Raw genomic sequence first — 27,500 nt, 5'->3', positions numbered from 1 at the left:
TGAGAGATGTGTGTTCACCACAGTAACCTCAACGTCCCGCGATGAACGTTCACGATTCCACTGAAAACATCTCAGTAAAGATCTGATGTTGGGCCGGAGGAAGAGGAAGAGGAAGAGGAAGATGAAGATGAAGATGCTCCGGTGAAAACTTTTTGTTCCGTACATTCTCGAAGAACAAAAGGGGAACCAGAACTTTAATTTTAGAGAGGTGTTCTGACACTAGCTAGTGTTGTACATATGACATGTGTGATATGACAGAATGGCATATTATGTGCGCCGCCAGACAGAAAGTCAACGGGGCGCAGCGGCGGACGCCCGTAACGGCGGCACGCTGAATGATGGATGGGCGTGGCTCTCCCACTCCCGGCGAATGCGAGAGTGGACGGTGGACAGACGAGGACGATAGAGGAGACACCGGACAAGAACGGGCGGAGAGGCGGAGAGTACGAGTTAGAGACGAGCGGAGAAACCGTTAACCGATATAAAAAAGGGGGACGGCCATCACTCACATCAGAGTCATACGATTTGCATATAATCGTTCTCTGCAGCTCATTTTCATTTGTTCTCTCTCTCTCTCATACACAGTTCTTGTTCTTCCCCCTGGCTCCAATCATCATCATCATCATCATCATCATCATCATCATCTCTCTCTCTCTCTCTGCTCCATATCGTCTGATTCACCACATCCTCTTCAGTCCTCAGCACATCCTCCTCTTACTAGTGTCTTCATTAGGGTGTTCTATTAATGTGGAACTGGATCCAAAAAGTGAACTGGCTAATAGACAGCGAGTCCTAATCCTCACACCGCCTCTCTGCTGGTTATTTATCAGACCGGCTGCAGACCGCTCACTAAGAGCTTTTTAATGACACTCACTGCTGGACGACTAATATGATGCCGGGCTCGTCCACCCTGCATATAAGGGGGGGGGGGGGGGGTTCAAAGTCACCTCCATGTATGTAGAGTTGCTGCTACTTTATGATACTTCTGATATAAGCTGGAACACTTCATAAGCTCTCATCGTTAATTACTCAGCGAGAAACAGAAGTCATGTCAGGATGCAGTGTGACGGCGGATTACCTCAGATGACACTTCTTCTTACACACACACACACACACACACACACACACACACACACACACACACACACACACACACACACAGCCTGACGTCAATCAGCAAACACAGTGGGACTCTAATCAGATACACACCACGCAACTCTGTGTCGCTTCCTTTCATCTGAGAGGACGAAAGGATTCAATATCTCCCCGTAAAGAAGCGGAGACGAAGACGGGGGAGAAGCTGCCGAGACCAGATAAGTGTGTGGGGGGGGGGGAGACACTAAGTGTGGGTGAGGAGAGAAAGAGAGAGAGAGAGAGGGAGTCTGACCCTTCTGGAGACCGACACACAAACACACGGTGTTGGGTTTTTGTACGGTGTAACTCGCGACATACCTGAGGCTGCGGGGAGCGCGGTCTCATGGCGGGGGGAGCGGCGGCCCTCCTCGTCCGTGATGCTCTCGGAGCTGAAGTGCTTGGTGAGGAAGTGCAGCTCGTCCGGCGTGGGCTGGAAGGGCAGCTGGTGCAGCTTCTCCTGAGATGAACAGGAGGACTGTGAGAGGAGGAGCACAGAGGGAGCACAGATTACAACCAGCGCTGGAGCTACTGTGGGGAAGGGGGGGGGGGGTGGGGGGGGGGGGGGCTAGGGCTGGACCAGGACTGGGGAGGTACAGGCACAGGGGAGGTATATTAGTCCAGATCATGAACATCTATCGTTCAACTAATTCTGCAGCTTGAAGTAAAGCACGCACCTCCAGATGGAACGTTTCTCCTGCAGCTGCAGAACACTTCCTGTGATCTCTTTTAGATCTATGTCCACAGATCTGCACGCCTCTTTCCTCTTACAACCTACGCTGACTGTTCCTCCTCCGGATGTGCCACTTAATGCGCGCCGGTGTGACGAGATGATGAAAGTCGCATGTAAAAATGACTTGGCCTCGATTCATCTGGCCCGTAGCGCTTCTTTGTCGCACACGGGAGCTACGCGGAGCTCACCAGCTACTGGAGATGTTGTGTGTTCGGGATTCAAAATGTACGGTCTAGGCATTTTAAAGGACTACATATAGGAGAAGTAGGTCCAAAACAAACAGCCGTTACAAGGATTTTGAAAGAGGAGTTATATATTAAAATGTACCCCACTTTCAACTCACACGTCGAGAAGTTCGACGCATTCAAAATGATCAAATCAGTCATTACTAGGCACCGAGGGAAGTCCTTCTTCATCCAACAAGTCATTTATTTCCTCCTCTGTACAGACAGTGAGCTAGCAGTGTGGAGCTACGCGTTAAGAGCTAACTCCCCTCGCTGCCTTTGAAGCGTGCTGAGCCTCATTCTACACGGCGTGCAGGCGCAGAGAAACCGGCACACCGGGGTTTCAAGAAGGGGGGGGGGGGGGGGGGGGGATGAAGGAAGAGCATAGGATAAAGGAGAGGGAGAGGGATTAGACCAGAGGGACTGATGATATGTCTCAGGAAGAAGAGGAGAAACAGAGCAAGGAGGCAGGAGTCCACTCGAAGGGCATCAGAGGGGAGGAAGGGAGGGAGAAGGAGGGAGCGTATCGCGGCCGAGGGAGGATTTGTCGGCCTGTCAGAGGCAGCGGAGAGCATTTTTATTTCATTATAAAATACTCAGAATTACATTCAGAGACATAAAGTTGAGATATTTACCGAGACAGTGGAGCTGGGAGTGTTGGTGCCATAGCCTGAGGAAGGCAGCGAGGCCAGAGACCAGCGTCTGCCATCCGTCCTGAGGGACAGACGGAGAGAGAGAGAGAGAGAGAGACGATAGACATCAACCAACATGTTTAAACACACACTCCATAACGGACACGCGAAGGAGACGCAGCGCCTTCACATACAGCAGCAATGAAGCGTTTGCAGTCGGAGGAGGAAAGAATGCAAACGCGAGGATGACATGGACTCAACAGAGCAGGCAAAGCCATGAGGAGGATCCACTGGGGCCCTGCAGACCCACCTCCTCTAGGTCCCAAAGAGTCTCATCACTCCACAGAGTTCTTTGTTTTTTTTTGTTGGCGTTCATGCGCACCGTTAGGCTGAAGGAGAGGAGACCCTGCAGGGTACTAGCTGTGTGTGTGTGTGTGTGTGTGTGTGTGTGTGTGCTCAGCCATGCAGGGCGGAGGGCAGGAAGGGGGACGGCAGAAGGAGGGAGGAAAAAGGTCTTAGGTCGGGAACTGAGAGGTTTACCTGTCAGCCCTGTGTCCGTGACTGTGAGGGAGACAAGACAGTAGTGTCGTTTTTATAGCTGTTGGCAGCTGTCACTGACACACGCACACGCACACACACGCACACACACACACGCACACACACACACACACACACACACACACACACACACACCAAATACCTGCTAAAGACTTTTGTGGCGGCGAGAGGTTCAAATCATGTTATTGTAATATGTAATTATAACAGTATAATATCCATAATACATAGTTATCATATGAATAAATTAAAACTAAGAGGGTTTTGTGCATCCACCGAAAGGACCCTGAAATCAAGGGCCTGTCGTATCAAACTCCACCACACGGTGTCACTGTTGCTCCAGCGTCTACAGGACTGAGGTCAGCAGTCGGACAGAGAGGGATTTCCAATTCAAATCGACATCAATGCTCTTTTGTTGGCTGTCATCCGATGCTTGATGAACTCGTCTATACAGCCCTGAGGTGCGGTACATCGGGAGAGGTGCGTTCCCATGGAAACATCATCATCATCGTCGTCGTTAATGAAGATTTAAGAGGCAGGCCTGCTGAGAATTTCTTTCTCTTTCACCAAACTTTGATATGACATCTCAATTAATCTTGGATATAAAAATCACACAAAGTCCCTGCATCTCTGTCACAGGAACACACACACACACACACACACACACACACACACACACACACACACACACACACACTCTTAGTCCCTCCTTCCCTCTCAGTAATTACTATCTTTGCTGAGAGCCCAGACAGATAAGAGGTTTATGAATCCTGGTTTGAGTGACAGCCTCAGAGTGATCATCTGCTCACACACTATCATCGGCTGCAGCTCGGCTCTCGAGGCGCCGAGGCCACTGAGCCGCTTCGCAGCCTTTAAAAGATACCGACATTAAGTGCAGCTTATCCGTCCTTCAATTTCCTCACTTCCTGTCCAAATGCGGCGCTTTATTTCCCCCAAAATGACTACGGAGAGCACCGTTAAACAAGCGACACGGCGAAGTGACCTGAGCCGGTGACGTAGAAACAATGTTAGGATACACTGAGATCTTGAGACAAAATGGAGAGAGAGAACACACACACACACACACACACATTCCGGCGGTGACCCTCAAACACAGCTTGCACAGCGCGAGCGTGTGTGTTTCTGTGAGCCTCACCTGCGTGCAGGAACAAAGGAGAAGTGTGCAGCTGTGTTGGGGGAGAAGTTGCGAGGGCTGTCCAGAGGGCTGGTACCTGAGAGAGAGAGAGAGAGAGAGAGAGAGAGAGAGGGAGAGAATGAGCACGCTGAACATCATCTCTGTATGAACAGGAAATGAGCTGTCACCACGGTGAACAGCAGCTTCGGAGCTCATGAGGAAATGCGACAGACTGAACCTGAACTTGCTTGTTTGTTTGTTGATGTCTGTCATTTTTGAAAATGACACAGATTGCGACGCAACGGGCTTTTTCGAGATTCGGAATGTCTGACGCCGAAATCATCCGAAAAATTGAAGGAACAGCGAGAGTCTTGGTTGTTTACGACCAAACCATCATGTCCCGCCTCCTGCCTGCAAGGCGCCGCTCCTCCTCACCTAAACCAAATTATTAAATAATTTATGCCTTTTTCTGAGCTGGTAAGAATCCCCCTTTAGTCAGAAGCATTTTAGCAAAATCAATCACACCTAAAAACATGTAAAAGTTTATTATTTTTCACTTTTTAGAGCTAGTAACCGCTACTGTGTCACCTGAACACCTCATTGTCTCATTGGATAGAAACGACTGTCACTACTGATTGTTTAAAGTCACGGTCACACTGAATAATAACAGAAAAAATATGAAACAGAAATGCAGTGTGATGCTCAGGCTGCACAAACATCTGTCTCTGTGTTTCAGGAAGCGTCCATGCACCGAGCGTAAAACATCTGCGGCGCACACCTGAAACTGACCCGATCCGCCTCTGAAATTATCCTGAGAGTATTTAACGAGCATACCGACGCGTCGATACATAAGCACACGGCGTGACGGATTGGGAACATTCGAGGCCGGGTCCGTCGGAGACGGAGAAGGCGGACGACGAGAGATTAAGCGGTCGGACATTTCCACATCAATTATGCATTCCTCCTCGGCAGCCCGTCTGGACGGAGCGGGGACTCTAAATATTAATAAGAGCATTTGTCTCTCTCCGTCGGACAGGAATCCCCGTCTCTGTCTGAAGACGGGGAACACGTATGCACGTACTCCAGAGAACACGCGTGTTATCACTCCAACAGAAGCGTGTTAGCTTCCATCGCATTCATCCATTACATTCAGAAGACACAGAGGTCTCAGGGAGGAACTGTCACACACCGTGGCTCCGACTGTGTGTGTGTGTGTGTGTGTGTGTGTGTGTGTGTGAGAACCATTCGTCACTGCAAGAAGACAGATGTAAGACTCAGGAATCCATCTGTCTCTGTAAAGAACAATCGCACACAGCAGCGAGGTGTAAACCGTGTGTGTGTGTGTGTCTTATTTGCATGATGCAACGGCGCTCTGAGGTGTGTGTATGTGTGTGTGTGTGTGTGTGTTATTTGCATGATAACGCGACGGCGCTCCGAGGTGTGTGTGTCGTGAGCTCGATGTTAGCAAGGCTTCCCAAAGCCTCCTCAGACCCCCTCCCCCTGGGCCTGAAGTGGTGTTTCTTTCTAGTGCTGTACTCACTAGACCATCAATGAGTTAACTGATCGATATGAAAGCCGTCGCCCACTGCTCTCTGGTTCCAGCTTCTTCTCCAGTGTGAGGCAAACTCACGTCAAACAAGTTTGGATTTTATTTGTAGCCATTTATACGAGGCTCTTGTCGCTGGGAGGCCGAGATGGCAGATGAAGAGCGTCCGACGAGGGAGAAGGAAGACGGGAGGTCGGATGTTATCTCCTGCAGTTGTGCGACTGTTGTTGTACACTAGTATACGCCGGCTGAGAAGTAACGAGACGCTGCAAAGACGTGTTTAAATACTTCGACCACCAGGGAGGGAGGGGCAACTGGAACCGCAGTCGAGCAGATTGCGTTTGTTACCAACAACTACCAGAGAGGAGAAGGTGGCGTTCATTTCGGACCTTATTCTTATTCGTATTCTTATTTGTGAGCGCTCTATGATAATTTAAGGAGTACTCAAATATGGAGATTACTTCAAACGCCTGCGGCTAGTGGCTGTGTAAAATAAATATGTAATATCTGCCGATGATATTTAACATCTCAAGTACTGTGGAAGGTCTGTTGAGAGAGGGAGGGAGCAGGATTCAACAACCTCAGGAGCGTGATTGGTTTTCCCGTTGACGCGCGTTGTTCCCGATCCATCAGTGGGATCTCAGAGGGTTTAATCCCTTTGCTGATGGAAAGCTATGGGTTGTGAGATGACAGCTTGTTGGCTTGTTAACCGTTGGCGCGATGCTCTGGTTTCTGTTTTCTTTGTTGCCCCACTGACCTGCACTGTCATCCAGCCGTCAGTCACTGCGGTCACTCCCTCCCGCTGTGCACCCAGACTAGAAACACCACAACGCCTCATTTCCACCACACACACACACACACACACACACACACACACATACACATACACACACACACACACACACACACACACACACACGGCGTCATGCGATGTCCACGCGGTGACTTTCAGCTGACGTACTCTGATTGGCTCCAGAGGGAGAAATAAAATTCAAATCACTCTTGAAATCTATTTGAATAATACTTCCCACTTCTTGTGAGGAAGAGGAAGTCATTGTGTGGATGGTGTTTTGGTGGTGAAATGTAAATTAGGGCTGAGAGCAGCCGGTAGGCGGTCTCGTCGCTACAGGTACAGAAGCCGCGTTGCTGTCACGTTCTCAGGCGGTTTTGTGCAGCTGACAGTGACCTACTTTAGCGAAGACTAAGACGTACGCCGGCGTGCGAGGTACATGCAAATGTACTATCTGCTTTGTGCGTCTTCAGTCTCGCTGCCTCTCCAGGGACGGTGTGGTTGGGATAACAAAATGCAGCTATAATTGGGGGGGGGGGGGAGAAAAAAGACAACGCACAATGTGTGACAGGAATAAGAGAAAAGCTTGAATCCCAAGTTGTCTTCCTTCCCGTCCGTCAGTGCAATTACAAAGTGGCGCGGCGGATTGTTTGACAGGATTCATCAGAAGTCGGAGCGCACACAGCTGCCAGTCATCAGCTGGCCTTTACCAAATGTCAGCCGGGGGGGGGGGGGTAAAGAAAGAGAGAACGTGTAGATTTTAAAAGAAGAGGGAATGAAAGCAGACGATATGGAGATGACAAGGAACTAGCGATAAGGAAAGAAGGAGACAGAAGGGGGGGGGGGGGGGGGGACGAGGGATTTATGCAGGCTTTCAACGTTTAATAAAAGTCATTTTCAGAGAGGATTGGTCCTCATCAGCCCCTCAGGACATTAGACTTTGAGGAATCTCCATTTGATTAGCGGCAAATGGCTGGGTGATTGAAACCATGATGAAATCCGTGATGAGGGCCAGAGCGAGAGTTTGAGAGGGGGAAATAAAAAATAAATCATGTATGTATAAAGAGGGTCTGTGGGAATGAAGGAAAACAAAGTTGTAACGGCCTCCAGTGGTGACCATTAAGTAGTGAAGTAGCAGCCAGCAGAGAGGTGTCACAGCCTGGGAGTAGGCTGAAGGTTTCTGTTAACTGTGCGTTTGTGTGGAGGAGATATCAAACATTATAGCTTTTATTCAAACATGTGATCAAAGCTGCATTAACTGTTTCACCGTGAAGTGACTGTGGACTGAAGCAACACGAGAGAAAAAGGGATAAAAATCACAACGTTAATTACCGACATTTAATTAGCGGCGTTTACTTCTCTCGCCGTGGGCCGCGAGAGATTGGTGGCAGCGTTGCCGTGGCAACACAGCAGCCACAGCAGTCTGGCGGCGGGATGGATAGAGAGAGAGAGAGAAAAAAAAGAAGAGAGGAAGAGATGGAGCGAAAGAGGGACAGAGTGTTTTTTCGGATTTTGTGACCCCAAAACAGGCGACCACACGTTGTATCACGATATCTATTTCATCACGTTACGCCTATAAATAAATGATTATATTGAATTATGTCCCACCCTTACAAAGAGACACAAAACAAACTACACAAAGAGGGTAAACAAACGATGAAGTCAGTGTGTCTGGCTTCTGCAGCGGAGAGGTGGGGGGGGGTCTCTGGATTTAATGGAACCAGGAACGTCGCCCCTTAATCACTCCGCAACCACGACGCCACACATTCCACATCTATTGTGGACGATTCAGGGTGACGTGCCAAGGGAATTTCAAAATAAAGGCGTATCTTAAAGGTGGTCCGATGCGTCGATGTTTGCACTTTGCATCAGATCTCTGATTATTTAATCTATGTACTGATCAGAACCAGTTATTCAAACAAGGTGTGTGTGTGTGTGTGTGTGTGTGTGTGTGTGTGTGTGTGTGTGTGTGTGTGTGTGGGCGCTGTGACTGACTTGCCAAGTTCCATTATTTCCTGAGCAGGAAATGAGATGTGTGCGACATGCCTGTCAGCTGAGCACAAACACACTGTTAATGAAGAGCTCTCTCTCTCTCTCTCTCTCTCTCTCTCTCTCTCTCTCTCTGAGTCAGATATAATTGTCGATATTTTACCATCCATCCATTTTTCATATCCATGCTGCAGTTTTTCTCTCCTCCCATTCAGTCCCCGTCACCAATCCATTTTCATTCAGTCCCTCCAATCTATATTTCGACTGTGTCGCTCGCTCCCCATCAGCCACCATCAATCAATATCACTGGTGTTCCTTTCTCCCCCCCCCCCCCCCCCCCCCCCCCTCTCTCCATCTGAAGGGTGGAGGAGGGTGGAGGGTATCTGATGGTGGATTTGGAGTTTTGTGCGCTTGTCTAGAAGGCTGTCAAGCGTGTTCGACAAAAATCCTGCCAGCGTTCATTTCAACTGTCACCACACACACAGAGCAGCAGCACACACACCACATTTCCATAATGTGTGTGTGTGTGTGTGTGTGTGTGTGTGTGTGTGTGTGTGTGTGGTGCCTGTGAGAGGACTCAGATATTGAGATTCTAATGACGTAGAAACAGGGGAAAAAAAAGGCATTTTAAAGGCTGTAAACGAGACAAAGTTCTGCTCTAACTGCTTATTAATAAATGACCAGAACTTTCAGTTGGTTAAACAGCGTCCAACGAATCCTGCATGTTTGGGTCTGATGCAGATATCGATATGTACCCAGAGAGACATTTTTTTTTTACGGTTGAAAAATAAACCCGTCAGTGCTTTCAGATACATCTGTGATATAAGCTCACGTCAATATATCAATCAGGCTCAAATGCAAGTAGCAATTTGTCCCGAGCCGAATTTCTATGATCCGCTCATAGTCGCACGGGCCGCATCGATCCACTCCAGAGGAGCACGTGATGAGAGTTTAATGACGCTGGGTGAGGAAGGGCAGAGCTCGAGGTCATCGTCGTCAAACACTCAGAACACACCCAACCGATTATAGTGATTTTACGGACAACGTGGTGGACCTGTGCATCAGAATCACACAATCTAACATCTGGCTGAGCTGTTTATCGCGCTGTGAACGACTCCACTCCTTGTAACGCAGCTCACCTGATGTCACGACGCACAAAAAACAGGTGATACTACGACATCGACTGATAATGCTTCCTTTACCGCTGTCAGCCGGGCAGACTGCTGTAAGCATTGTAGGTATTCACGGTCCCCAGAGGATGAATCAACCATTTAGTCTGGTGCTGCTTCATCAGTTTAGGCTACCAAGTATGTATTCTCAAACCACAGTTTTACAAACTGCTGATCAGGATGCTGCTGGTACCGAGATCACGTTTACACATTTAGAAAAATGAATCTTATTGTTTCAAAGCAAGTACACATATATATGTGTGTGTGTGTGTGTGTGTGTGTGTGTGTGTGTGTGTGTGTGTGTGTGTGTTACCTGTGTGTCCATGCAGAGGTGAGTGTGGCCGTGGCAGGGTGGGGGAGGTGCTGGACGTCACAATCAGGCTCTTCCTGTTGCTCGTCCGACAGCTGAGGACAAAAAAACAAACATTCATCTATGTTCAGATTTTGAATCAACTGTTATCTGCATGACGACTGTAACAGCTTCCTGGAGCTTTGTCTGCTTTTTTTTTGTTGTTTTTTTTGCAATGAACCAAACACAAAGGCTCCTGCGTCTAAGCCTTCTTTTGACGTTTCTCCACACTGAGCTGGAATGCAGAAAAACGCCGTGGTCCCTTTAGTCTCTCTCTCTCTCTCTCTCTCTCCTGAATGGTAAAGCCATTTGTACCGCTTCCATTGACAGCAGGGGTCCACACTGCGGCCGTCAGACACGCATCAGACGGCGATGCGTTTCAGCTTTCACACACGCGCCGCCGCTGAGCTCACAGTCACAGTCTCACGTCCTTCAGAGGACGGCGAGGACACGCAAAGACAGTCAGATAGTCGCGATCACGCGACACGCAGCCAGCGGCCTCCTGCTGCTTATTGCAGAACAACGTGTACGACACATACAAATATGCTGCATATGCTGCTAATAGAACAACAGTAGCTAATCTGCCGCTCTAATTGGGCAAACGATCCCTCATTTACATCAGGTTTTTACCCGTTAAGTTAAAATTAATATAAGGTATGATATCAGTTCAGACTCAAAATACTGTTTTGTTTTAGTCAGCAATAAAAGCTTCATGAAAACATCGCGCCTCTTCTCTACCGCCGCGGCGTTTTATTAGAAAATGCCGAGCCAGGCTCCGCCGCTAATGGCTGAGCAGTCATTAAGAGGTTGATCACGCAGCGTAATGGTTGGACTTCAGCTCCCCTCTGAGCTGAGATGACTGTGTCTTTGTAGTCTAGGTGTGTGTGTGTGTGTGTGTGTGTGTGTGTGTGTGTGTGCGCGCACAAGCTGCTTATGAAAGATGCTTGCAGAGAAAAGAAGAATCTGCTTTTAAGTTGCGACACGCGTCCCCAGACAGAGGGGGAGAGGAGGAGAGGAGGAGATGAGGAGGAGACCGCGGGTCGAGCAGCTCGCAGGATCTTCGTTTGTGCCGCTCCGTCGTTCGGGGGCCGAGCCTGAGGAGGCGGTGATGAGGCCTCGGGGTGCGCTGAGGATGATGTCTTTTTAAAAGCAACACAACGCTAACAGATGCTGTTGTTGTTATTACCAGAGACTGACCTGATCACTGGGTCTAAAAGGTGTTCCCCAAGGTTCTGCTCTGGGTCCTGCGCTGTTCATCGCATATAATGACGGCATTTTTTTACCAAACTGGATGAGCGTAGAGGAAGGGGAGAGCGGCTTGTTGGACAATCAAAGGCCGCTCTGAAGTATTTCGGTTTCTTCATCTATTTGTTAACCATAACTGAACTGAATCCAATGTTCAAATTAAGATTTCAAACCCATTTTCCAAACAAACCCAATGTGTTGAACTCCTTCCCTCAGGTATGCATGTCTCGTCCTGAAGTGAAAGAATGGACACACACTTCTCACAGGCTCCTGCATTGCCGGCAGGTGTCGGCACGCTAACAGCATGTGTGTTCATGTTAATTGGCCCGTCACATCTGCTGACTGTAATTATGTGCTCGTGTAGAGTAGCGTTTCTGACAGGCAGAACCTGCCGGGATGCGCGAATCGATTAGGGCTGAAGCTACAGTCGGATGATCAGCGTGACGTCTCGGATTTCGGAGCTCTTTATCCGTGCGGTTTGTGCGCTCTTATATACCTGTATGTGTGGGGACCGGTTTGACTTCTCTGTGGCATTTGAATAAGGTTTAGGGTCAAGACATGTACTGTGACCTGTGTGAAGGTTGTCTATGGAACACTTACGTCTAATTCCCAAACCCACCTGACAAATAATTACTACACGTGATGTATATATGGCATGCTGTGTGTGTGTGTGTGTGTGTGTGCCATCTGTTGAGATGTGCAGCATCAGCAGTTTGAGCTTAGCATGTGGTGTACACACACACACACACACACACGCACACACACACACACACACACGCACGCACACATACACGCGCACACGCACACACACACACACACACACACACACACACACACACACACCTGTATGAAGGATGAGCTGCCATGTTGGATATTCAGTGTTGCTTGTTAACACACACACACACACACACACACACACACACACACACACACTTCAATGAATGGGGCATGTTAATGTTCATACATGTTAAACTTTACGCTCCCCTACAGACTCATTTTGAAATGTTTACACGTCTGGAGCTGACCTGCTGTGCGATGACTTAAAGACTCTCTAGCTTACACTAGAAATGAATTGTGATAAACTAAGTTGACCCTCTATTACAGGTAGCACATTAAACAGTAGTTTTGCAGGAAATATCCTCTCTGAATTTACGATGAGAAGTTATTAGGAAACTATGGGAGCAGCAATAAAAGAGGAAAGATGTCTGGCCACCAGTGGTTATCCTGTTAGACACAGTGACGTTAGAGGAAAGGCCGGGGCGGATTGATAGACATCAGCTCCACTGCGAGCAGAGCGAGAGCACACAGCGTACAGATATAGAGGACGATAAGGGGACCGGTGAGAAAGGAAGACACAAAAGAGAACAACCGTGGAGCATGAAGACGACGCTGAGACTGTGTTGTGGTTCATTTACAACCGAGACGGCCGCTCACTCTGATCACCGGCTCATGAACGAAGCCCAGTGGCCGCCTCGTGAGCGTGCGTTTCACATCTAAGGCCGAGGCCTCAAACGCACCACGTCGTATATGGAGCGAGTGATGCAAAGACGAGCAGCGAGACGGGGAGCGCTCGAAAAAGACTCCCGATTCCTTCACCGTCGTGACTTTGTGTCTGGTGGACGATGCGGAGAGGAAGCAGGACGACTCCTCTGACCTGATATACGTTGTCTTGCACAAACGTTGATATTGTATTATTAACACTGTGTACTTGTTTCTGACTTAGAGACACAATCGTAACTGCTGCAGCACAGAGTCACTCCCGTAAGAAACCGTGCTTCTCTAATTCTTTATTCTCCTGCAGGCAGCAGCTTTGGATCCCTGCTGGGAAACATGTTTCCATTATGCAGAACTGACTCAAGGCAACATTTCTGTGTGTGTGTGTGTGTGTGTGTGTGTGTGTGCAGTGGGCTTTCGAGTGCCTCTCGTCACCATCAAAGCTGCAGCCTGTCAGGTAACAGCGCAGTGAGTGAGTGCTGCTGTTCACTTTCATTACTTTCTCTGGGCGAAGTCGCTTTTTATGACTGAAGCGTCTCTTCAAATTGGTCACGGTATTTTACCCAAGCGGCGGCGAGGATTCAAAGAAGTCCTTACGTTTCCCACACTGTAGTAACCCTCTGAGCCGTATGAAGGAATAGCTCAACATCATGGGAAAGGCGCTCGTTTGCTTTCTCTCCGAGACGAGGCGATCGATATCAAACTCAAAACACTCCCGCTAACGCCTCTAAAACTCACAGATTAGCACGCTGCGTCTCGCTTCTTTAATCCGTGCGTGAACAGAAATGTAACAATGTCGATTCGTGGCTTCAGAAGAAGTTCGCGAGCTGAACTACTTATTGTTGAACAGTCGGTAAACAGTCGCGTGCTGAAAGGGTCTCGTGATCGCAGCGAAGTCGCCATTTTCGGTACCGTCGAACCTGTGAAACGTCTCTAAAAAACAAACGAGATGCGGCGTGTGATCCGTGCGCAGCGTCACCGGTGACTTTAAGAGGTTTCCGTAGAGATGCAGGAAGCAGGACAAACATCCCCGTTCAAATCATCGTAGCAGGGCGGTCAGAGCGGCGGCCATTTTGACGCAAGCTAGCTCCTTCCACCGTGCTTTAATTAATGCTACTCTGGTCACAGAAAGTAAAATGAGCTGAACAAGCGGGAAAAACTACTGCGCCACTGGTGTTTGTTGTCACCATACCAACTAACAACAATCACCACTGTTCATGAACCGGTGCGTTTTAAGTGTTTGCACAGTGTTTACTGCCGCCTTACCTGCGATATGAGCGACCTAACCTCAGGATGTCATAACTTTGTTATTGGAAAACCTCATAAGACTCACAGCGATGTGACGGGAGAGATAGTGGAAACTAGCGACGAGCAAACAGCTGTGTGGGCGTTAAACTAAACCGCCTGACACACACACACACACACACACACACACACACACACACACACACACACACACACACACACACACACACACACACACCAGACAGCAGGCGAGTGTGTGTGGATAAGATCTACAGCTAAACTCATTTCCCACAGTCCACTCAATAATGTTGGCGTGAGGGTTACGGCCACCACAGGAAATCAATGTGACGGCCCACACCGGAGTGTGTGACGGTGTGTGTGTGTGTGTGTGTGTGTGTGTTTCGTCTTTATAGTCACACTTTCTGCTCTGCTGTGAGTTAGTGTCAGCAGCTACGAGGTCAACACCCCCCCCCCCGAAGGAAAAACAAGAAGAGAGACGCAACCGTTGCTCGATTTTCTTTTTTTTTGTTTTGCAAATTCACATCATGTTTCTAAATTAGTCAACGACGACGACGACCCGTTGCCAACAGGACCAGTGTACCATGTGGACCGTTTGGTACAGATTGAAACGTGTCTGTAGCACACTGAGCATCGAGAACATCGAGTGCTGAAAGCCGCACAATCATCTGCTCAATCGCTCTGATTGAGACGGCGGCACAGAAAAACAAAGAACGAAATGTCTTTTCTTGTGTTCAGGTGATACTTTAATGCTCAATAACTTCTTTTATTGAATGAGGAAAAGGGTTTTGCAGACACATACTCCCAAAAGTATCATTTTGAGAATGGCACTAAAACTTGCGATCGCATTCAGTGCTCTGTAGGCAACAAGAAGTTGCCTACAGAGCCACTTGTTAATGATTCGAGGGCTCAGTGCAGTTACGGATTACCGCACTAATCTGCGTAGCTGTGCGTTGGTGAGCATTGGTGTCTTTGCGGGCGCTGAACATTTAAAGTAAACCCAGGAGAGAAGACGGAGACGGTGCGTCGACAAACTTAACATTTGAAAGATGACCTGGAGAAGCACGCTCCGAACGGCTTGAGGCGCGAGGACGGAACGACCTTGTCTTTAACGGCGCCTTATCTAAAAATCGATGGCGTGAAGATGTCAATATTTACATTCCTTGCATTAGAGACGCTGTGGCAATGAGCCTGAGGGGCAGAAACAGACAAGTGGAAGAACCCGTGTGTTTGACATCTGTTAAGACGAGCTCAGAAAACAGCAAAGAGAAATGGAGGCTGGATGGAGAAATGACTGTCATTTTGAAGTGAATATGATAACTGGTGTTAAAAGAGGAAGCCAATCCCTCCCGACCCCTCAGGTCAGCCTTTTTTTCTGAGCGAGCCACGGATCCATTTTGTCCTGATTATAGCTGTCGGCTCCCAACCGCTCCAATCCCAAAACTGTTGCTATGCAGGAGTCACTTCACAACCCCTCTCTCTTCTAAAAACACTGCCGAGACAAACACACACAGCAGGGGGCGGCGACAAAGAGCAGAGAAGAAGAAATCTGTCAGTGTGTGTGTGTGTGTGTGTGTGTGTGTGTGTGTGTGTGTGTGTGTGTGTGTGTGTGTGTGCGCGTGTGTGTGCACCCCTGTTATTACAGGGAGGAGGAAGAAGATTGCTGCTTCAAAGTGATAAGTATACAGCTGTATCTGCTTCTCTTTGCTGCAGGAGAGGACACCTCTGGCTCTGACTGACAGAGGAGAGGAAGAGGAGGAGGGAGAGGAAGAGGAGAGGTCAGCTGAGGGAACGACGAGCGAAGAAGAGACGAAGAAGAAATGACGACATGTGGTCGCGTGGAAGAACGTCGGCTTCCATTCCAACCTGGACTTGCATCACAGAAACGTAAAAAAAACTGTACGCAGATGTGGAAAATGTAATAAAATAGAACACACACACACACACACACACACACACACACACACACACACACACACACACACACACACACACACACACACACACACACACACACACGCACACCGAGTCAGACAGAGCATCCTGTTTATCCATCGAAAGACAAATTCAGTTAGCTGACCTTCATGTTGGAGGAACTCCTGCTGAGCATCTAAAACCTGCAAAGAGGAGGAGGAGGAGGAGGAGAGAGGAGGAGAGAGGAGGAGAGAGGATAGAGCGGCAGGAAATGTAAAAGAGAAAGAGAGAAAAAAATGAAAAAAACAAACTAATCGATATGCAAAAATGAAACGAGGAGCGGAGAGGAGGAAGAAAAAAAAGAAAGACAGACGCAGAGCTACCGGAGATGAACGAACTAATGAAAGAAAAAGGACGGAGCGGGATGAAGTGCGTACCTCTTGGAGCGCCGCAGCATGCTTCTCTCGGGCAGCGAGAAATTGGAGAGCACCGTCCAGAAGGAGTCAGACATGCTAACGCAGACGCGTCACCATCGCTCTGACACCGGGGCAGAGGACGGGGTTGGCAAACAGACGCCGGCTTCCGCCCGTCACACCGGCGAGATGGAGTGTGCGTGAGAGCTGCTGGTGTGTCTATCCTCTCCTCCCTCTCTCTCTTTTCTCTGATCCTCTCCTCCCTCTCTCTCTCTCTCTCTCTCTCTCCACCCAGCAGACCTCCCTCCCTCCCTCCCTCCCTCCCTGATGCTCTTTTTCTTCTCCTCACACTGTTTCTGAGCTCTGATCGACCTCCACATGCAGCAGAGCAGGGACAGATCGGCTATCTCTTTACAGACGTTTGATTCCCCCGGTGACATTTACCTGCCGATAACCTTCTCAGCTGCTGTTTCCTCATGTTCAGGTGAAAGGACCTTTTCCACAGCGGGAACTGTTTCAGGAACTCAGGAACCCTTTTAAGGAACTCCTTCCTGCATTCGGAGTGAAGGAAGCAGGCTCCGTCCTCTGACACGACGGTGATATGACGAGTTGTGCCACGAGACATTGAACACGTTTCTAGCATCATATGTTTTGCCATATTATTTACACCGTACGACAGTATCCATCCCTTTAATATCTGCTGCGTTTGTATATTGTATCCATAGCACACACCCATACTGACGTAGTTCCTTTACCTCAAAATAGTTCTGCTTTCTGATGACCCAGGAACTATCATACAATAAAGAAAACAATGGGGACAGGGGATTTATTTTTGATCTCATGACACCTCAGATTTACCGAGTTATAAACAGCTGTTTATTGAGGTTAACAGCAAGGATATCTAGTTTGACCTCCTGACACTGATGTATTAAATTTAATATCTGGAGAGAGCTAATGAGCGATTCCGCGCCAGGGTTTGATTGACAGCTATCACACCAGCCCAAAATGAGCTCGTTTTAACGGAGCCAAACGGGTCAGACGTGCGAGCAGCCTCAGTTCCTGATGCTCCTGATGCTCCTGAGGCTCCTGATGCTCCTGAGGCTCCTGAGGCTCCTGAGGCTCCTGAGGCTCCTCGGTACCTTAAGCTCTTTGGATATCGGTGAGTTAAACGATCAGTTGTGGCCAAAACTACAACAAAAAGTTGCAAAACAAACTGAATGTTCCTTTGAAAGTAGCCAGAAGACTCTTAATAAGTGGACGTCGGCGGCGGCGGTTTCTGCTGAACGCGATGGTGGCCCGGCGGCGAGGGGGCGTCGGCGATGCGGGACAACGCGCAACAACGCTCGCTAACAAACAGGTGTGTTAAGAGGCGACACGGCTCTTACCTCCAGAGGAAGGGGTTTCCTCGCTGGTGAACGGGGGCCGACAGAGGCCCGTCGGAGGAACAGAGGGAGGGAGAGGAGGAGGACAGGGGGGACAGGGCGACGACGGGGGGCTGAACGACGGAGGGATGAAAGGAGGTGGGGGACAGCAGGTGCTGGAGGAGGCTGCTGTTGCCGTGGCAACGCAGCTGAGCCGGCGACCAGATTCTGCCAACAGAGGAGAGGAGGGGAGGAGTGGAAGAAAGGATGAAGAGGAGGAGGAGGAAGTGAGCCGGGTGAGGAGGGATGTGTGAAGAGGGCTGCTTGGCCGTGTGTGTGTGTGTGTGTGTGTGTGTGTGTGTGTGTGTGACATCAATCTGTTCTTTAACATCTGCTCTGCTGCACCTCAGCACGTTATAAATAGTGTGTACTTTCAGGATCACAACTTTCAGTTTGACGTGTCACTTTAATAGTAACAGCAGTAAAGTAACGTCTTAAAGTGAGCCAGTGTTTGCTTAGCAGCGGTCACTGAATGTGGAAGTGACTCCAAAACGAAAAGAAAGCTAAAAGCACCTGGTCATACCAGACCAAATACGGTTAAGATTCGGTGATTTAAAATGTAACACGCGCTTGTTTAGAACGGTATGAAATAGAGCCGGGTCAGCAAAATCCTCATATTTGGTATTGCCAAAATAAGAAGTTCAGCTCTCGGCGTGGCTGATTCTAGAGGTTTCAGGCGCGTCTGCAGACTGTAGATTTAAGAGTTTTTGGGTTAAAAAGCTTTACTCGACAGCGCTGAGGTCAGACGCATGCAGCTCCAGCGCTCAGTGTGTGAGGCAGCAGCAGCTCCAGCAGCAGCAGGAGCTCCAGCAGCAGCAGCAGCAGCAGCAGCAGCGCCGGGCTCCAGCCACTGATCCGTACGCTCTCTGCCTGCCCACAGACGTCCCCTCGCAGCGGGCAGGAAGCCTCGCGCTCTAACTTATCACAGTGGGAAACGGTCTGGACAGAAAGGTTCTGGATCGACTTCACAGAGCTCGGTCAGGGGTTCAGAGTCACACTGAAACAAAGACTGGATTTACTGTCTGAGGAAGAAGCGCAGACACCAGCTCAACAACTCCAAAACTTTTTTAGGTCAACCTGTTTGCCCTGGCTCTACAGCTCAGATGGCAGTCGGCACAAAGCCGCAAGGGGCATGAGGACCTTATGGTGGTGGTCTCCATGCCCCCCCCCCACTCCCCCTGCTGGGTGAGACCACCTGCTGGGAAGTCAAGGGCTACACACACATTTTAGTATGTGCAGTGTCCCCCCCCCCCCCTCCCCTACATAATGCAGAGCCATCTGCGGTGCACCGCCACAGTTTCAGCCGCGGGCACAAGAGTAAAAGACACTCTCATAATGAAATGCTGGATCCCGACAGTCAGGCCGGTCCATCTGGCACCAGAGGGGGAGGACAGGTTTAAAAGGTCGAGTTTTGGGAAGAGGTTTAGCGGAGACGAGGTCACATGACGACCATTTGGATGGGAGTCATTTAGGAACGAGATCAGAGTCCAGAACCAAGACCACGGAGGTTTTCTCTCTTGGGTCCATACAATATATCAATGCACCTTCTCTAGAGAACTAGTACCTCACCGTACAGTATACTTCTGTTTGAGTAGTTTCTAGTTGGCTGGTATCAGTGAAATGTCCGTCGAGCCGATGAAGCACTTCCCTCCCTGCTGGTATCTCGCTCCGATACCTACTCATGTTTCCCGTTCCACCGACCCGGTATGTATGTACACTATGCATGTTCTGTATTATGAATGTAAGCCGAACCCCCCCCCCCCAGCTCTTCACACACACACACACACACACACACACACACACACACACACACATATGAAGTGATAGTGACCTAACCACAGAAACAATGTCAGCCTGTCAGGCATGTATTCTCTCTCTCCACACTAATCTTTGTTTGTCGTTAGTCGTTACATTCAGCAGGCCTCGGTGATCGTTAATTCCACAGCTAATAACAGGAGTGTACTGTATATCCTGACAGAGAGAAGAGATCAATAAAGGTATGTTTTACATCCAGGTGTAATCCAAAATCCAAAGTAATTGAAGGAAACGGCAAATGTGCCACAAGATGTTAACATCAAGGAGCGCCGGCTTCTTCAAACCACGGCGATTAAAGAGATTTCATGGTGGATTTCTGCATTTGATTTATTGAATATTAGTTATATTTGGTGTCCTCCGCAGAAGGAACTGTGAATACTTTCCTCTCTAAGCACCACAATCAGGTCAAAAATGTACATTTCTCCAATATTTAACGACCAAATATTAGCCTCAGCTGTATTTTGTGTTTAATCCCAATTAGCAAACGTTAGCGGCGCGCTGACATGCTAAACTAAGAGGGAGAACTGTACACCTGCTAAACATCAGCATGTTGCGGTTGTCCTTGTGCGCATATTACAGCATGGATGTAAACATACTGTAGCAACACAAAAATGATATGAATCTGATGTACATTCTCACACACACACACACACACACACACACACACACACACACACACACACACACACACTCTCTCTCTTACTGGAGGTGGAGGCGTGGGGCTCCCGCTCTCTCCTTCCTCCTCTTCATCTTGTGTCCCGGGACAAAAGGCTCAGCTGTAATCTCTGATAATCCACCGGGCTGCATGAGCTCATCTGTCCGTCAAACACACACTGCACTGTCCATCTCACAGCTCCACACCGAACCAAAGAACCGGGCCACGGTCAGTCCTCCATGAGCCAAACCCCTGACTATTATATATAAAGGAATGTGTGTGTGTGTGTGTGTGTGTGTGTGTGTGTGTGTGTTACGTCAGCACCTGCTCTTATCTCCAGACAGAGAGACACACACACACACACACACACACACACACACACACACACACAGAGTTATGTGAGGTATCTGGGGTAGAGTGTTCCCTCACCAGCAAGCACGGACTTGCTGAGTCACAAACTAAGAGGCCGTTTCAAAGACACACACACACACACACACACACACACACACACACACACACACACACAGCCTGTGGAGCGCCGTTCAGATGAGCTCGTATTCATCTGAGAATCCCCCAAAAAAAGTCTCTGAGAGCACTAAGTTCGGAGCAGCGGCGTAGCGTCAGATGATGAAAAGGAAACTGGTCCAGACTCTCGGCTCCCGCCACCGATCCACCAGACAGAAGGCTCAGAGGGACGCTCCCCCCCCCCCCCGGCTAAACGGAACCCAGGAGCAGAGAGCCTTCCCTGGGTACAGGCTGCCCATTTAATCCCTCTCAGTTCCTGGAAGTCTCAGCTTGAGCGTGATCAGCCTGTCCGCTGTGAGACGAGGGGACGGACTGAGTCCTCAACAAACGGCAGTGAGAGGGAGGGAGGGAGGGAGGAGGGTGAGAGAGAGGGAGGGAGGCGGGAATATGAAGGCAGGAAGACTGAGATGTCTTTACTACTTTTTGGGGCTTTTAATACATTCCTTATAAATTAAGTTTTACTCTAGGCATAAAAAATACTTTTTTTGAAGACTTGACTTTTTAATATTAGTTTTGTTTTGATTACTTCTTTTAAGTGTATCAATTATTTAAGGACTTATTCACATTAAACAAACCGTTTCACTGATTTTTGAAAAAAAAAATTGTTTTAAACTATAAAATAATCTTTATTTAGAGTCTTTAAATGTCTCTGCTTCCAGTCAATGGCGTCGTGCTCTGAGCCGAGAGGCCTCACTGTCCTTCATCCAGAGAAACGTCTGCTTCTCACGTCTTCCATCCTCTTCCAGTTCAGGTGCGTCTTCTTTTGACGACCGTACCTAACGGGGCACGCTCCTCTTCCTCTCTCTGACCCTTGGACTCAGGGGGGGGGGGGGGGGACGCTTATCCCGATACGATCAGACCAGCTGTCCTCTCGGTCTGTGCTCTGGTTTCTGAGAAGCCCGGGGACACCGCTGACCCTAATGGGCTAAATGCAGCTCACAAGCCAGATTGCTAATTCATAAACAATGGACTGGATCACAGACGGCTCTGACTAGGGTAGAGTTACACACACACACACACACACACACACACACACACACACACAGTTAATGTGGACTGATTACTGACGCAAGGGCAGCCACAGGATACGAGAACGTCATTACATACCAACCTGGACTAGTGTGTGTGTGTGTGTGTGTGTGTGTGTGTGTGTGTGTGTGTGTGTGTGTGTGTGCGCCATGAGAATATGTTGCCACTTTAAAATGAAACACGTTCCTCCTCGACCCCCTGGCAGAGACCATGATCTCGATCTGACTGAGAGCCTTCAGAGGAATGATTAATCTAATTGATTTATTCAGTTGAGTTTAAGATGATGAATTGAATTAGGAAAGTACCCGACGGCAAACAAGCATCCTCTGTGTCTCCGACGGGACGACGACAGTTTGAAGCACTCGCTCCCAATACAGTCGTCAGGAAGAGAACGTCCTGTAGTGAGACTCGGAGGGTTACCGTGAAACATGTCCTGTTAGGGGCGAAAATAAAGAAGTATGAAAATATGATCTGAGGCAAAAACAAGACTCTGTTTCAGTATCATCACCCCCCTCCGAGCGCTCTGCAGAGCCTGAAGATCTCTCTCTCACACACACACACACACACACACACACACACACACACACACACACACACCATCAGACCCCTGTGGCTCCACTGGTATTAAGACTCTTAAGAGAGAGCAGCTCTGTATCTTCAAAGCGCTACCAGGAGATGTGTGTGAGATAAAGGCGGTTTGTATTCGGTGTTTGGACTGCAGCTACAGCCACGCATTTATACTTTCACAGTTTTTTAATTTAGGATCTCAGCGGACCACCACCTTTGGAGGATCGATACGAAACTCGTTACGTCAGGACGCTCGAGATGACGGACGAAAAAGACACGGCTCAGCTGATTGGAGTTAGTCACCCGGTGAGCGCTGGTAACACCTGGGGGCGTGTTGTCATGTGTTGTCATGTGTTGTCATGTGTTGTCATGTGTTGTCATGTGTTGGCATGTTGCCGTCCTAACCCAGTTACAGAGCCACATGTGAGGCCGTACACATCTGCACCGCCGCACACGGCCAGAACCCGAAATAATAGAATTACAGGCCATGTACCGTCATAGTCCAACGTCAACAGCGCAGCCTTGTGTTTAAAGAGACAAAGTCCAACAATAAAAAGTCCTGTTAGTCAGTATTTAGCTGGTGTTTCGGGATCCCATTAATTGTTTTGACCCCCAGCTTCCCGGTCATTGTTATCCAGCGACACCCAACACACATTTGAGAGCATTGCTACTGGAGTTGAGTCACAAACCTGAAAGCTTTACGGACAAAACAACCGAACAACTGAACCAACCGCCACGTCACATGACAGCCTACGAAAAAGACTCTCATCCATAAACTACCTCTGATGGCAGTGGTCTCCGTTTTGGGGAGCTCTGGCAGACAAGCCTGTTGAAATTATTCTCTTATTGTGTTTCCAACAAGTGGAAAATTGGTCAACTGCCTCGGGAGCCCTGACAGCTAGCGCACACAGACCCGTGGCTTGAACCTCCGCTGCAGTGAACAGAGCTGAAAGAACAGCAGAGCTGCACCTCAGCCGACCCCCCCCCCCCCCCCCCCCCCTGTGGTGGTGCTGTTCAGGGGAGTGAGTCACGATGACGACGCTACAAAAGACACAGATGATAATCCAGCAGCACGACTGAAAGACTTCTGTTTCCAAACATCAAGAACTTTTTGTGCAGCACGGTAAATCCACTGCCTGGTACACACACACACACACACACACACACACACACACACACACACACACACACACACACACACACACACTCTGATATAAATAGGTCTGCATCTATACACAGTGGGATGCTCAGCTGTTCTGGCGCACATACATACACACACACACACACACACACACACACACACACACACACACATACCTGGACTCGGTGGCTCTTCAACTTTGTCCTTTAACCCTTTACGGGAGGCTCTCTCTGTATAACTTGATAGCTGAGACAACATGAACACAAACAAACAGGGTTTGCCGGTGACATTTAAAGGACGAGTGAGTGAACGTTTGACACAAACACACACTAGAATAGAACAGGACAGACGCTCACAGTCTCCTCTGACGAACGGTACGTGTTAACAGCTTCTGCTGCACCGCATCATGCAGTATGCGTCTGTGTTTGGTTCATTGCATTTCACTTCCCAAATGACACCTCTGGAGAGAAAAAAAAAGAAGAAACAAAACGCAGACAGGAGAGGCTCTCATTGGACGGAAGCCAGAGGGGATGATGGGTACTTACAAACTGCCTCTTCTGGGAAGGCTCAGCTCCTTCTGAAAGAGAGAGAGAGAGAGAGAGAGAGAGAGAGAGTTCATTATTTGTGTTGACCTCTTTGCGTTCAACAATCAGACAGTCCGGTCATCAAACTGTACGGCTCCGGTACAGCCGGTCAGTACAGGCGTTTGGCCAACAGGCGTCACTGTGACATCACTTCAGCAGGCAGCTTCAACAGGAGGCATCGTGTTCCTCCACCGGTGAAGTGCTCAACGTCTGTTAATGTGCTTCACAGATGCAAGGATTCGTTTCAAACACGGGACGTGCAACACATATCTGTCACACTTCAAAGTCACAGCATTGCATTAGGCTCACAATAATCCCAAATACTGAACCGCACAAAGCCAAGAAACCTCATTCAAGTCGCGAGGACCCCGTCGAACGTCTTCCCTCTGAATTACAACAAAGATGGAGACGATGTGCTCGTCCATGTGTGGAAAAGGTGAGTTTCATTCGTGCACCTGAGCGGCACTCCCTACGAGCGACCACACGGGGGCAGAGGAGTGTCGTCAGGAGCTCATGGAGGCGACGGCGCTGCCGCTTGATTTCTTAACAGACGATGCTCACGAGAGGCAGGCCGCCTCGTCTGAACAAGAATACAGATTTATCCTGTCGCTGCGAGGACCTGGACGTTTCAAAATGTATGAATTTTGATCTGAAAAGGTGCAACATCCATAACTCATGTACACGACCTGTAACCTGACGGCGCCTTGCAGCAGCTTGAGGAAACAGACAACAGACGTCCTGGAGAGCACCACCTGGCCAACAGCACCAATCAGTGTGTGTGTGTGTGTGTGTGTGTGTGTGGCTGAGTTACATGGATGTTGGGAACCGTGTTGAAGGTTCCCAAAGTAGGTCAACATCTGGTTTTACTTTGAAGACCTTCATCAGCGTTCGTCAGTGCAGCAATACTTCAGACGGAGCACAACACACACTAGTTCTCAGATTTAGTTTTCGCCTTGTGACTCGGTGTGTGTGTGTGTGTGTGTGTGTGTGTGTGTGTAAATATGACTCCCCTTGTCAGCTGCAGCTCCTCAACAGCACATGAAGAAGAACAAACGGCAACACAGTCGGGCCTCCTTCCTTTCTAATCCTTCCCGAGTCGTACATTCAAAACATATTCGGCTCTCTGATTAATTAGAGGACCATCCCGCGCACACTGAGCACGTGCGGCGCACTCAGCGGAGATGAGATGCACCTTTTGGCTCTGCTTCCAACCTGTTTTTATTATCTCTCCATCACACTCTGGCTGTCCGTCTCTCTCTCTCTCGCTCTCTCACACACACACACACACACACACACACACACACACACACACACACACACACACACACACACACACACACACACACACACACTGTGTGTTCCTGCGTGGGACGGCTGTGTCATCAGAGTCTCCCTCTATCTCCTCATCTCCCTCTGCAGATGAGCTAATGGACATAATGGAGTTCAGTCGGAGCACAGTGAGTGGGTGAGTGGCTGTACGGCAGAGGTCTGCACTGTGTGTGTGTGTGTGTGTGTGTGTGTGTGTGTGTGTGTGTGTGTGTATATATGTGTATGTGTGTCCAAGCTATGATAACAGCAATCAAAACAGGTTTGCTAGTCTTTATACGGCATCCCTAGGACAGTGCAGAACCAATTAGCATGTGTGTGTATGTGTGTGTGTGTGTGTGTGTGTGTGTGTGTGTGTGTGTGTGTGTTAGTCAGACACTGGACCCAGTGATTCTATTAGTCCCGTGAGCAGATGTTGTCCAGACCCAGCGGGACAGGAAATGGCTTGAGCATCACAGAAGAGGAGGCGACCTTTTATACCCCCCCCCCATCCCGCTGCTGCTCCCCTCCTGTGGGCTGCGTTTACACCGCAGGTCTCAGAGCGGAGCGGTCCACCTGTTTATCCACTCTTATGAACGCCATGTCCGATTACACACGAAACGACAACGAAGCCCGACGTGTGAGTCCAAACCTTCTGAGCAGAGCCAGAACAAAAGGAGGACAGAGAGAATGACGGAAGGGAGAGAGAGGGGGGGGCACTGGTGATGTATGTGTGTGTGGGAGAAATTATATTTAGAAATTAGAATGAGAAAAATGATCTACGATGTAAATAAAAAAGATAAACTGAAAGAAAAAAGGAAAAATCGTGAGGTTGATCCAGTGAGATCAGCCTCCTCGTCTCCATCCCTCTCAACCTCTGAACCTTTCCCTCATTACCCGACTCCCCCCTCTCCCCCTCCTTCCTCACCTCCTCACCCCACGCAAAACAGTAAATAGAACCAGAGGAGGGGGAAAAAAAAGGCGTGTTTAAGTACTTTACGCTTGTATCATTCATCTGCCCACACAGAGCTGTGTAATGTGAAATTATGCTCGTCTGACAGCTTTTTGCATTGTACTGGGTGTGTTTGTTTGTGTGTGTGTGTGTGTGTGTGTGTGTTGCAGCTGCTTTTATCTGAGGCCTGAGGGAGGATGATCATCCTAAAGCCACCCTGCAAAAATACCCTAAGAGAGATAATAAGCTAATGCCCGATATAAAAACACACATATACTGCACGCGCACACACACACACACACGCACACACACACACACACACACACACACACACACACACACACACACACACACACACACACACACACACACACACACACACAAAGAGGCTGCTTGTACTAAACAAACTAAACCGGCACAAAGAGAGCCGTGATGAAATTATCCCCAGCGACGGCGAGGAGCAGAACACAAAAGCCTGAAGCAAAGCTGCCCGATGGAATACAGACATGGATAATGTGCTGTACGGGAGGGAGGGAGAGGCAGAAGGGCTGCGAGGGTAATGTGATTACAGAGATGGAGGGAGAGGAGGGGGGGGGGGAGTAAAGAGATGCAGGTTAAAAGGTAACGTTTCAGGCGTGACGTGTAAGAGTGACCAGAAAGAGATCCAGAGGAGGGAACGCCCTTTACATTCGTTTACTAGAAAGTTGATGTCATTTTTTTCTGTGACAAGTCTGTGACTGACAGCACACACACACACACACACACACACACACACACACACACACACACACACACACACACACACACACACACACAAGCTGATGGATAAATGTGTGTGTGCAGCTGTCAGCGGGCGCCAGGAGGAAACACAGAGGTGACAAACCAAGGTCGCGGTCAGGTGGCGCTGATCCTACCAAAGACGTC

General features: G+C 48.9%; 1 protein-coding gene across 1 annotated transcript in view; it reads right to left on the bottom strand.

Moving 5' to 3' along the window:
* The window catches only part of mast2 (microtubule associated serine/threonine kinase 2), a 129,896-nt gene that overhangs the window by 25,855 nt on the left and 76,541 nt on the right, over window positions 1-27,500 (bottom strand). Inside the window, 7 exon segments of the mRNA XM_068707986.1 lie at window positions 1,446-1,609; window positions 2,724-2,802; window positions 3,261-3,281; window positions 4,432-4,507; window positions 10,218-10,309; window positions 17,968-18,171; window positions 24,281-24,312. Of these exon segments, the coding sequence (XP_068564087.1) occupies window positions 1,446-1,609; window positions 2,724-2,802; window positions 3,261-3,281; window positions 4,432-4,507; window positions 10,218-10,309; window positions 17,968-18,171; window positions 24,281-24,312 (668 nt within the window).

Source organism: Cebidichthys violaceus, unplaced genomic scaffold (genome assembly GCF_023349555.1).
Source record: "Cebidichthys violaceus isolate CVI_PGR_0920_01 unplaced genomic scaffold, fCebVio1.0.p SCAF_13, whole genome shotgun sequence".
Classification (NCBI taxonomy): Eukaryota; Metazoa; Chordata; class Actinopteri; order Perciformes; family Stichaeidae; genus Cebidichthys; species Cebidichthys violaceus.
Note: the sequence above shows the minus strand (reverse complement) of the source record. Positions and strands in the feature narration are given on the sequence as shown.